Source organism: Ochotona curzoniae, unplaced genomic scaffold (assembly GCF_017591425.1).
Source record: "Ochotona curzoniae isolate NIBS_2020 unplaced genomic scaffold, NIBS_Ocur_1.0 contig_64, whole genome shotgun sequence".
In the NCBI taxonomy this organism is placed as follows: domain Eukaryota; kingdom Metazoa; phylum Chordata; class Mammalia; order Lagomorpha; family Ochotonidae; genus Ochotona; species Ochotona curzoniae.
The window spans coordinates 23,055,170-23,068,231 of NW_024466502.1; the positions used below are offsets into that span (position 1 = coordinate 23,055,170).

The 13,062-nt window shown below is 33.7% G+C and overlaps 1 protein-coding gene across 2 annotated transcripts in view; it reads left to right on the forward strand.

The window, feature by feature from the left end:
• Positions 1–13,062, forward strand: part of MYCBP2 (MYC binding protein 2) — a 208,949-nt gene that overhangs the window by 40,792 nt on the left and 155,095 nt on the right. For both annotated transcript variants that reach the window (XM_040991268.1, XM_040991267.1), the window contains exons 8-15: positions 603–699; positions 4,352–4,425; positions 4,528–4,666; positions 5,728–5,804; positions 6,577–6,781; positions 7,939–8,103; positions 9,004–9,162; positions 10,505–10,709. In XM_040991268.1, coding sequence (XP_040847202.1) covers positions 603–699; positions 4,352–4,425; positions 4,528–4,666; positions 5,728–5,804; positions 6,577–6,781; positions 7,939–8,103; positions 9,004–9,162; positions 10,505–10,709 — 1,121 coding nt within the window. The remainder of the gene's footprint in view (positions 1–602; positions 700–4,351; positions 4,426–4,527; positions 4,667–5,727; positions 5,805–6,576; positions 6,782–7,938; positions 8,104–9,003; positions 9,163–10,504; positions 10,710–13,062) is intronic.

Genomic DNA, 13,062 nt, shown 5'->3' on the forward strand with positions numbered 1-13,062 from the left:
ACGCCTCATGGATTTATTGCCAGCATCAGCTGATGAATGATATTTCAAAGTTTTTGAAAGCTAAAGAAATTATTGTTATGTAAAGATCTGTCCTGCTATATTAACTGAGAACATTTTGAAATTAAAATGTAAATAATGAGTTAGTTACTTGGTAACTATCCTTAGTAACTATCCTCATCAAGTTTTTGTTTGCCACCCCACTGTTTTATGTAAGAAAGTAATGTCTTGGAAAATAGTATATTCTATGACATATCACTGTGTAGAAACTACTCCTCTATTCATTTGGGAATTTCAGCTACTATTCCTTAAAATAGTTGCTAAGGTATCATTAGTGATCATTAACATTATTGCTTGGGCAAGTGGTAGTCATTTTAGACAAGATATTTGTACTCTTTCCTGTTTTATATACTTTATATGTGTTACAATCAATGTGTTGATTCATAGTATACATCTCCTTTTATTAAAATATAATTGTATCTTATATTAGTCTTTTTCACATCAAATTTGTTTTCATATCTCAAAAAATTATGGAGCTATATAGCTGTTTATTCTCGTGAATTGGTAATAAAAACTTAACACTTGGAAATATCTTGTATCACTAGGGTTATTTATTGTATAGAGATGCGAATAACCACAGCATGACAGCTATAAGAATAAGCCCTGAAACACTGGAACAGGATGGTACTGTAGTATTACCAGGTATGTTTCGATGGGTCATTTCTGTGCTTCACAGATGATTTTAAAAATGTGCATGATAGGTTATTTAGGCATAAAGAATGAGTAGCAAGAATAATGCTTATTTACAAATAAGTTTTATAAATTTTGATATGCAAACTTTGTTATTATGTATAAAATTTAATGCATATGAAGACATCAGATATATAATATAATTAAGTTTCAGCATTTGTTTTTAAACTCTTCCCTATCTGTGACCTAATCCTGTGATTCCACCAGGATTTCTTCAGCTTCTAAATTAATGGAGTGATATTATTTTGTTGGTCTTAACAAAATTTTGGCTCTGTCTTCCATATGTCTGTCCTATACAAAGAACCTATTTGTTACTTTAACAATAATAAACTTGTTTTCCTCTTTATTTGAAAGAATTTTCAATGATACAGTTTAGGAAGGGTCAGAACTTTTTTAAAACCATCAGATATAATCTTTAATAATATTCTGATAAGATACTTTGACATAGTTCATTTATGTTTTGAAGTAGTAGATCTCAAATTTTATGGAACACTGGACTGGGCAAAAGCATAATCTTCCAATATAAAGCTGTTGAATTTGCTTTAAGCCTTGGATACTTTCTAAAGTTGTACATATTAAAATCTTAAAATATGTCATCAGTGATTTATTTCATGGTAAGCAGAATTATTATTCTAAACAATTGTCTGAAAATGATGCTTTTAAAGACACGTTGAAGATCACTATTCCTGGGCTGCTTGTTAATTGTTAAGATTTTCTTATAACTTCATCAAACACTTATGAATAGTGGTGTCTATACATATATCTAAAGTCATGAATGTGGCATCACATTAAAAGGTCATATTAAAATGAATGCCACACTTTTTTGTCCATTTCACAAATAGTACAACTTTGGAGAACAGATGAGTTGGTCATATTGGTTTGTTAAGGCTGCTTATTTGCAGATGTGCTACAAGATTTTGTTCTTGTTTGTTTTTCTACTCACAAGTCCTGGTTGTTTGTCCTAATAATAATGAAAGTAGTAAGTTTAAAAATATGCTTGTTTAAGGACGACATGTATGTCTTCTATGTGTGTGTATATATGTCTGTGTTTAAATTTGTATATTAGATACATGCACGTGTTAAATGTGATTGTGTTTATTATATAAAAATGAGTAAAAACAAATTAAAAACAGATTAACTCTCACTTCCCATATAAAAACACTTAAATTTGTAAATAGCCTCTTTGTATTTCCCTGTGTACATAAGTACGTATTTATGAAAAAGTGATCGTATGCTACGTATTTTTTTAAACTTATTTCCTTTCACTTAATATCAAGATATTTGTAGGCCTCTGAGTAATTCTCTGCAATACCATTTTAATGGTAATGTAAAATATTCCACTGATTAGTGTATTGAAATGGAAGCCTCTGTTGCTTTGTGGAAGTCGTTTGAGGATGATGTAATTAGAAGTTCTAAAGCAACAGAAGTTATCACCTCCTTCCAGCAGATGGATACTAATATAAAGGATTTACTTATGAGAAATCCTGCTCTTTTAGTAGGTACATTGTAAATCAAAAATCAAGTTGAGATCTTTACCTACAGCTGTTTTTAATCCCATCATGCTTTAGAAAAATAACTTGTTATGTGTCCTTTTTTGGTTTAAGTCGCTCTGTATCATTTACCAAATGACCTGCAGCTTTTAATAGTGTAAGTGTGGCTTTCTGTCTTTCACAAATATGTGCTGTATTCACGGTGAAGAATCAAACTTTGAGAGGGAAGTCCTGTACTGTATTTCTTCCAAACTGGCAAATTTTGCTTTCTGTTTTCCTGAAGATGCTATCTTGTAATATTCCACGACTGATAAAGAAAGCATAAAGAGACAATGTTGAAATCGCGTGGCACAGACTCAGCTCTCAATCAAGCCTGAAGATGCCTGTTGTCATTTTCTTGTTTCTTTGACCTGGCCCGCCTTGTCTTCAGTAATAGTACCTCGATAGTTGTGCCTGTAGTTTCCCTATCAAGACACAGCTAAAGTGGCTTGTCAGATTTATAAATGATTGTGGATGCTATATTTAAGGTTGAGGTAAATCGGACAGTTCCTTGAGCTTCATGTTCCACCTTGTCTTGTAGTCTAATTTATATCTAAAGAAAAAAAACTCAATCTAGTATTGATGAACCTAGAGCATACTTTACCTCCAATGATTGCCATTTTATTCTTTTTACCTTGGTGTACCTTTCAGATTGTGTCCTGTGTCATACTCCCCAAGCCTGTTGACAAATTGCCTCAGCTTATGAGGCTTTTTGCTATTCTTATTTTTGCGTCGCTTCACTCATCACCCCTGCATTTATCTGAAATTATAATGAGTTTTTCTTCTTTGCTTTTTAGTTTAAAATCTTACTGCTTAGAGCTTGAGAAGCATCTTTCTTGCGCCTCTTTGTATTCTGTACAGTGGACTAGGAACTCTTTCTTTCGATTTCTCCTCTCTTTGATTACCAAGTCTCTTGGGCTACCAGTGGGCCTTGTCTCCCAGTTTCTATTTCCAGTTTGTGATCACTGAATTCTCTATTTGGTAAGGGTCTGCCTGTGTTTTGCATATTTATAATAAGGAAGTATGCTAGTATGAAGCTCCTGGGCAAAGACAGAGTAATCGATTTGGGTGGGCTCCTTTTTACTGCATTCTGAAAACCAGAATTTTATGTTTTGTAGACTTCAGGTGTAATTAGATGCCAAAAAAATTTTGATATTGTGATTAATGGAGAGATTCATCCTAGTTCTCTGCAGCTATTTGGGAAGTGTGTGCCTTTGTATTTGCTTGCTGAATATTTGTTTTCTGAAAGGAACATCGTTTATACTTAAATGCTTATTGTGCTTGTTAGTTTTGCGTTACCTAGTAGCAATGACTGACACATGTTTCATCGATCCTTCTGTAATACTGGTATCCCTTGTTACAAATGAACTTTGCATTATTTTGCTCAAAATCTGTATTGTACTGTTCTGTAGCGAAGTTAGCAACTTTGATACTGAGGCCAGGACATGTTCATTTTGAAAAAAAAATAATAAACAAACATTGATCCATCTGTAACAGAAGATGAACATTAAAAAAATTTTGAGCATGCTAATTTCTAAAAATGCCAAAAGTAAAATTAAATCTCTAAGTGGGAAATGTACTGGTTTTGAGTATCATCCATTTTATAAAGCAAGGGATATCTGTAGATGGGCACAATAGACCTCAAATACAGAAGCATAGGTCTGTCTGTGTTTTTTCCTGTGACACTAATGACTGTGATACATGTCTAATGGTAGAGTGTTGCCTACATTGCATGTGACTGTATTGAAATGATTATAACCAACCTTACAGTTTGTTCATCATGATGCATGCTTGCTATTAGATTCTTAGCTAATACTAATTCATTTTGAAATTAGCTGGGCTCTCAGGTCCTTGACTGTGGAAGATTTATAAGTGTAAGCACAATTTGCAATAATAGTTTGTAGTTGAATTATTTAGTTTTTGCTAATTGGTAACTCTTTATTAAAAAGTCTCTTTTTGAGTGTAAGTTTGTCCTTACTGCGTGGAGAAATATCATTCTGACTTCTGCAGACGAGTAAAATCATTTTCTGAGGTGTTCATTTATGTTATGATATAATTTTTCTTGCTTTGCACAGATTGCCACACTGAAGGTCAAAATATTTTATTTACTGATGGGGAATATATTAATCAGATAGCTGCTTCAAGAGATGTAAGTATTCTGAATCTTTTAAATTTTGTTTTCATTGGATAGAATATGGAATTTCAAAATGCCAAGTTATGAGACATACTGTTGGTATTTTTTTTTTTTTAGGATGGCTTTGTTGTCAGAATATTTGCGACAAGCACTGAACCTGTTCTGCAACAAGAGCTGCAACTTAAACTGGCCAGAAAATGTTTACATGCCTGTGGAATCTCACTATTTGATCTGGAAAAGGACTTACATATTATCAGTAAGATGGCAAAATAATTCATATTGTGATGTTTTAATTTTCAAAATCATTATTTCTTTTAAAAGCAAACATTGTGCTTTCAACAATCTAGCTTATATTTTTAAAAAATAGAATTTGAATTGATATATGAAAGTAGAGAAAATGTATGGATAGATGCTGTTAGACACTGTTACTTTATAAACTATTCCATTTTGTAAATTTTTTGTTACATAATTCTTCATGGAATGATTTCATAGATTGTGAGCATTTGATTAACCTAACAAGTGATCAGTATTCTTTCATTTGGGTATGTAAATATAGAAAACCCCAGAGCATTTTTTTTGTGCTTAATGTAATTGTAATGTTTTACAAGTAATTAAGAATACTGGTTCTATTGAGGGTCTAAAGTTTGGTTTTCATGCCACTGATGTTAATATAAATGCAGTTCTTTAACTGTGGGAGGGGAGTATTTGCAATACCTACTTTTTTTAAACTGTTATATCAGTAATTTTAATGAACTTGATGTTAGTACTTCACATTGCCTGTTTTAATTTAGTTAATAGTATTTCTGTAATTCTTCCATAGGAAAACAATTAGTGGGAATCATGGTTAATAAATTTTAAAAGGCCAGAAATTAATTTGTAGCCTTGTAACAGGATAAAATCATAAGTATACCATATATAAATTTATAATTTCTCTGAATTTTGGAGTTTAAAAATGTACATAAGCATTTATGTGTGTGTTTACAAATACATGTGTTCAAATTTATACAGTAACTACATTAAGAAATGTATTAAAAAACTTTGCAGCAAAGAATTAGGAGAATATTGTTGATGTTGATTTTTTTTTTCACAATTCCTATTTTAAGAATTTATTTGGAACAAGATTTCAATAACCTTATGTTTCTTTGCAGTAATATAACTATTATTAATAATTTTTAAGATGCAGAACTTGTGGCATATTTTGTCCTTGGTTTTGAGTGATGCTAATTAAGATAACTTTTCTGTCACTCAAAATAGTACATTGTACTTGAAATTATTTATGTTAGAAATACAGTAGTATTTATTAGTCATACATTTTAGGTACAGGATTTGATGAGGAATCAGCAATTCTTGGTGCAGGACGAGAGTTTGCACTAATGAAAACAGCAAATGGAAAGGTAAATTACTCTTCTTGAATTAAAAATAAACATTCTCTGCTTTAAGAGACAATTACTGAAGTCCATTGATTAGTTTATATGATTTGCATGTTTAAGTACAATCTTGATTTTGATTTAAATTTTCTTTATGATGAAACTACTTTTCATTATTAAAATAGCATGATACAATTATGGCAATTAAGACTATTATAAAATACCAAGTTTTTAAACATTAAATATGATGAAATTTTCTAATTTTTAAATTAGAATGAGTTATATTTTGTGCTTATGTTGATGAATAGGATAGTGTGTAAATTGTAAATGTGTAGAGCTAGGCTGCAAGTTGGAGAAGTAGGAGCATGTGTAAGTTGTAGAGATCAGTTCGTAGAGATGGTAACTTTTTGTTACGTAGTAGATATGAAAAGAAAATAAGGTAGTTGAAAGAATTCTAAAAATTAAAATTATTAGACAGATGTATTATTTGTGCAGGTTTTTACCACAAGGGAAAATGAGAATTTTTTGTGTTTTCTACTATTGTAAACATGACATTTATGAAATGTAAAATAAATACAAAAAGGAAAATTCAATATCTTGAATGTATGTGAAAAATCCATTATGAGCTTTGTCTTTTTGCAAATATCTTGCTCAGCTCACTGAAGTCAAATAGTGCTAGAGTTTGGATTCTTTGATATTTTTGCTTTTTCAATAAAAAAGGAAGCATTTTTTCCCTTGAAATGTGGTATACTTTTCCAAAAAGCAGTATAATTCTTTTTTTTTTCTTTTATTGTATAAGATATATTACACTGGCAAATACCAGAGTCTTGGAATCAAACAAGGTGGCCCTTCAGCAGGAAAATGGGTTGAACTACCTATTACAAAATCTCCAAAGATAGTGCACTTCTCAGTGGGACATGATGGCTCTCACGCCCTTCTGGTTGCAGAAGATGGAAGCATATTCTTTACAGGATCTGCTAGTAAAGGAGAAGATGGAGAGTCAAGTAAGTGTTCTGAATACCTGGGTAATTGATAAAAGCTTGGGAAATTAACAAAATTTATCAGTTTCCAATACACTGACCTCTCCAAGGTTTATTTTGGTGTATGTCTGGTTAATGGTGATGGTATGTTGGTCATTGAAAAAATGATTTCTAACTTCATTCTAGAAGTTGCAAGCATGAATTTTAAAGCTTTATAAATACATAGTTATCTGAGTATGACTATTACAGCAGTGCTATTTTAAAATCATTATTCTAGAGCATTGTTTTAGGAAACTCTTTGGTTTCCTAAACTCTTTAGACTTTAAGTGGAGTATGTTTTACAATAAAAGTAAATATTGTGTGACCTTGCCTAAGAGTTCGTTTTATGTTAATGCTTTAGTTATTTGTTAGTGATGAAATCACGCAGCAGTGAAAAGATAAACAGTGTTATGTAGCTTTCTTATCAGGTTCAGTGTAGCTCATAGGTAAAAGTTTAAGAATATGTTCTCCCTTCCTTCTCTCCCTGTCTTTTCCTCACTCCTGACCTTCTTCTTCCCCATCTTCTTTTTTTTTTAGTTTTTGAGATAACATTTAAATTGACATTATAGTACAAAGGCTTAATCCTTACCAAAATTTAACAAAGAAAAAATAAACCGATCCTTGTTTAGTTGTAATGTAAGCAGTGGCTATAAACAATAATTGCCCTTTTCATCCAAACACAGTAAGTTTATATAAAAAGAATATGTAATTTCTTGTTCCAAAAGGAATGCAGGAAAGAGTTGATTGGCGAAACAGTGACTGAGGTTTACCATCTTTTGCTTATTTCAAGAACTTAGTTTTTATGGACAGTGGTTGCTTGAGTTTCCCACATTTGGATTTATTTCTCGCTTTCCACATATATGAAGGATCTCAAAAAGTTCATGGATGTGCAGATAGTTAAAAAAAAAATCCTGTGCGTAACTTTTTTTTACATTAAAATAAGTCTAGGCATAACTGACCAGCAGAGTTTGGCAGGTTGACTAATTGTAATGCAAGTGATGGGAAGCCAGGAACTTTGTGAAAATAAATGGAGTATATCATAAGTGTAGATAATGTTTTTCTTGTTAAGATTTATGTAAAAATAAGCAGCATTAATTATTTAGTTGCTTTAAATTAACTATAACTGTATGCTTCTTTTTAAGCTAAGAGCAGACGACAGTCAAAACCCTATAAACCTAAAAAGATAATTAAGATGGAAGGAAAGATTGTAGTGTATACTGCATGCAATAATGGAAGTAGTTCTGTTATTTCTAAAGATGGAGAGTTATACATGTTTGGAAAAGATGCCATTTATTCTGACAATTCAAGTAAGTAAAACAAGACTTAAGCATTATTTTATTTTGATAAAAAGTCTCATACTAGTCATTTGTTATAAAGATCTAGAAAAATGTGTATACTTTATTCATTTTTCATACTTTAACATTTAGAATTCTTCTAATAATTTACATTTAGAAGAAACATTTTACGAATAAATTCACCTTGATATCTCATGACTTGAAGCATTGTGCATAGTTTTATACCAAGCTACTGAGAGAGCTCGGTGTTCAGCTTTACCTGAACTCTTGCTTTCTCTGGAAATCTTTGCCATACTCATGTGGCATGCCCTAGGTTAGAGGTAGTAACCTGGGACAAGGATTTACATAACAAGGATAAGTTATTATCTTTGAAACTTACTCCTGATGACTAAGCTAGAATAAATTATAATCACTGAAATTTGTGATTGTGGACTTAAGCTTGTAGTAAAAGCTGAAAGTGAAGGTGACTTCAAGAAAGTGATATCTAAACTATCAGTGTAAAGAATACTTTTCCCAAAGAGTGACAGGATAGTAACACTATTTGTAGGTTAATACTAAAAGTTTTTAATTTAAAAAATGTTATGAATTCCTTTTTTCCTGAACCAGAACATTTTAAGAATCACTGACCTTCCTGAGTATTTTTGGTATTGAGAACAAGCTTTCAGGAGGTGTGTGCTTCAGTTAATGCTATAGTAAGGATTTGTCCCAAGTCTGGATGATAACATGAGATGAAGCTACATCTTTACGAACTTAGCAAAATTCACAGTTGCAGGTAGTCTTTTGGCAACACATTTCCTTTTTTTGGTGAGTTATCCTGCCACAGAAATAGAAGGTTCTTCAACAGGATAATTTACTAGGTTTGAAAGGTTTTTTAGAGTTTGTTGTTTTTACCAAATTTTAATCTTTCTGTAGGTTTGGTAACTGATTTGAAGGGCCATTTTGTAACTCAGGTAGCAATGGGTAAAGCTCACACTTGTGTTTTAATGAAGAATGGAGAAGTTTGGACATTTGGTGTAAATAATAAAGGACAGTGTGGACGAGACACAGGTGCCATGAGCCAAGGGGGAAAAGGTAGGTGTTTAATTGTTATGTTAAAAGTGTGTTGTCATCATTCTTTTGATTGTATATTGAAAAATCTTTTTCAGAATGAATAGGTTTTTGTTTATGTAGCCCTCTAAAGTAAAAAATGGATTTTAAATTTGTAAAGCATCATAAAAAATGTGGCAAAGACTATGTGGCCCATGGAGTCAGGTTATTTATAGTCCGGCCCTTTGCATAGTTTGCTGATCCCTTGTCATGAAGTCCCTGATAATATTAAGTATCTTAAAAGAAATAGTTGAATGTGTTACATTACAATTTTAAAAGTTGTACCTGAGCTGTAAATTAGCTGGAGCAGATAGTTGTCCAGATGTCAGTTGACTGACTCCTTGGAAAAGAAATTAAGTGCTTTTGTGGAAAAGTGTCTTGTGACAAATTTTTAACAGGTAGGAATTTTACTGGGAGATGAGGGAAGGAGAAGGGGCATGTACACCAACACAGAACACAAGGGAGAGAGGAGCCAAAATCTTGCCTTTGGTGGTTTACTCCCTAAATGGCCACAGATCCAGGGTTGCATCACACTGATGCAAGGAGACAGGAACTCCAATCCCATTTCCCACATGGGAATCCAGTAATCCACCTGCTTCTCAGACACATTAACAGAAAATTGAATCAGAAGCAGGCAGCTGAGATGCAAGACAGCACTTTGTTATGAAATGCCCGTAGTTTAAGTGTTGATTTAACTCTCTGTGATACATCATCCCTGAGAGACCTCTTATGTAAGGAAATGAGTCTAAAACCCTAAGCATGTAAGAAAGATACAGCATGTTTGGAGAACAGAGGGGATTTAGAGTTCAAGTATTTTGTGGTTTGTTTAGAAGAAATGAGGTTGGAAGAAATGTGGAGTCACATCATGGCAGACTGTTTCTTCCTGAGGAGTTTTGTTCTTCCAAAGATTGTGTAAGACTTTGGGCATTTTTAAATCATGAAATCATCAGATCAGCTGGTTGCTGAGAGTAGAAGAATATTCTAGAGTTGGAAGATCCCTGACTTAGAGTGCATGATGAGGATACGTTCTTTGGTCTGCTAAACATAAACATGGTCTAAGCATGGAAGAGAAAAACTAAACCCAGAAGAGATTTATAAGTATGATCAACGGGAAGAAATAACTAAAAGCCATGTTTGAAATAGCCTTCCTTCCGTCCAGTTCAGCAAGGCAATAGCATTTACTGACCCTGAATTAAAGTTTACTATTGTCACTTTTATATTTTACTATTCTTTTATGTAATTACTTGAATTTTAAATGGGAAATGTTAATTACCCCTTTGTAAAACATGAATAATCTATGTGAAATTATAAATGATCTGTCAAATAGGATTTGGAATTGAAAATATGGCAACAGCAATGGATGAAGACCTGGAAGAGGAATTAGATGAGAAAGATGAGAAGTCCATGATGTGCCCTCCAGGCATGCATAAATGGAAACTGGAGCAGTGCATGGTGTGCACTGTGTGTGGAGACTGTACTGGTTATGGAGCCAGCTGTGTCAGCAGTGGCCGTCCAGACAGAGTTCCTGGAGGGTAAGGCAAGGATTCCTGTTGAAGAAAATGTACATTCACATGGCTTTTCTAAATTACTTCAGAGTAAATTCCACTGCATTGTTTCTCTAAGGCATTTTGTTATACACTTACAATTCCATTAGTTATTGTTGTTGTTGTTATTATATGTATTTAAAAGCAGAATGACAGAGGGGAGAGACGGCAAGTGATCTTCCAAGCACTTGTTTCCTCCTCAGATGGTAGTTGATGACAGCTGAGGCTGGGCCAGGCTGAAGCCAGGAACCTAGATCTTCATCCTGTTCTTCTGTGTGGGTAGAGGAGTCCAAGTCCATGGCCATCTTCTACCTCCCAGGCACATTATCAGGGAACTGGATCAGAAACTGAGCAGCCATTGTACAAACCTGCACTCCAGTGTGGGATGCTGGTGTCACAAACAGGCAGTGATTTAGTCTGCAGGTCCCATATATTAAACGATTCTTATATTTACCATTATGCCAATTTATAATTTAGCATCATATTTAAAAGATGCTTTTCTTTGATTTCATTTGTTTTAATGATTATTATGGAAAAACATGACAAATTTCTTTAAGGCTTGAGACTGTGCCTTTTTTTTTTTTTTTAAATTTATTTTTATTATTTTTTCATTGGAAAGGCGGATATACAGAGAGGAGAGACAGAGAGGAAGATCTTCCGTCCGATGATTCACTCCCCAAGTGAGCGCAACGGGCCGATACTATGCCGATCCGAAGCCAGGAGCCTCTTCCGGGTCTCCCACGCGGGTGCAGGTTCCCAAAGCTTTGGGCCGTCCTCTGCTGCTTTCCCAGGCCACAGGCAGGGAGCTGGAAGGGAAGCGGGGCCGCCGGGACTAGAACCGGCGCCCATATGGGATCCCGGGCGTGCAAGGCGAGGACCTTTAACCACTTGCGCCACCGCGCCGGGCCCGAGACTGTGCCTTTTATTTGTATTTTCCTAAGTCAGTACAATGCTAAATATCTATTTATCTTGTTGAACTTGAATATTTTCTAAATGAAATTATCAAATGTTATCTGGAATATTTTATTAGGTACACCATTTTCTTTTTTAGGCACTTTCACTTTTAAAACTTTCGGTGCTGTTATAATTTTTCTGTTATGTATAGTTTCTTACTGGACCACACATTTTTTTTTCAGATTTCTATATTGCTATTTATTGACAGTTAACTTGTGAATTCAGCAAAATAGAATGCTTAAATCTGATTTTTATATTGACAATTACAGATCACTATAACATAATGAGATGTCTTTTGCAAGATCAGAGGTCTGACAATTAGCTGGCTTGAAAGAGCAGAGAAAATTTGTGAAGAGCCGCAAGTGAAGATAGCCCTCCTGCATTTCACTGTTTGGCAGCTCTTTTGTAGTCAAGTGATTCTCCCCAAATATTGCATAAACCTACTCTTGAATTTATTTCCAGGGAGAGTCCTAGTGTACATGGTTATTTTGTTTGTTTTGAGGAACTACCCTATTGTTTTTCACAGTGAGCATTATTTTACTTTCCTACCACCAGGGTTCCAGTTTCTTTATATCCTGGCCCACACTTGTTTTCAAATTTTTTGGTAATAACCATTCTAATGAGTACAGTGATTAGTGATGCTGATTCCCTTTTCGTGACTTATTTAGCCACATAAAGATCTTTGGAGGAATGTCTGTTCAATTTCATTTCGTTTCTTGTTGAATTATGTGTTTTCTTTATTCAAATCTTTGTTCCCTGTATATTCTAAACTTTTACCAAATGAAAAATTACATCTGAGTTGTTTTACTCTGTTTGTATTGCCTTAAAAGAATGATTATTAGAAAAACAGTGACAAGAGACTGAGATCTTCCAAATGCACAGGTTCTCTCCATGTGGCCCCAACGTCTGGGGCTGTGCCAGGACTGAGGCCAGGAGCCAGATTCCCCATCCTTTCTGTGTCATGGTGTATCATTATTTTAATATTTCACTGAATTGTTTGTGTTTTTGCGAACAATATTTGCATTGATTTGCAAGTTTCTTTGGTTTTATTTTCTTGTGTCTGTTTCACTTTGGCATCAGAACAATAATAGCCTCATTGAACAAGATAAGAAAGAGTTTGAGAAGGATTGGTGTTATAAAACACTTTTAAAAGTAGTACTTATGAATTCATTGGGGCATATTATCATTTCATAGTTTTTACTGTGCAGTAAATGATCTTCTAAATTGGCACTAATCCTTTGTTCGATGTCCCTCCCACCCATGTGTGATATTGGGATTGAGTTTGGCTCAGCCTAGCTAAGATCCCCAAACTCCCGTTGCAACCATTTTGGAAGTTGAACCAACAGGTGGAAGATTTCCTTCAGTCTCTCACTCTTTCAAATAAATA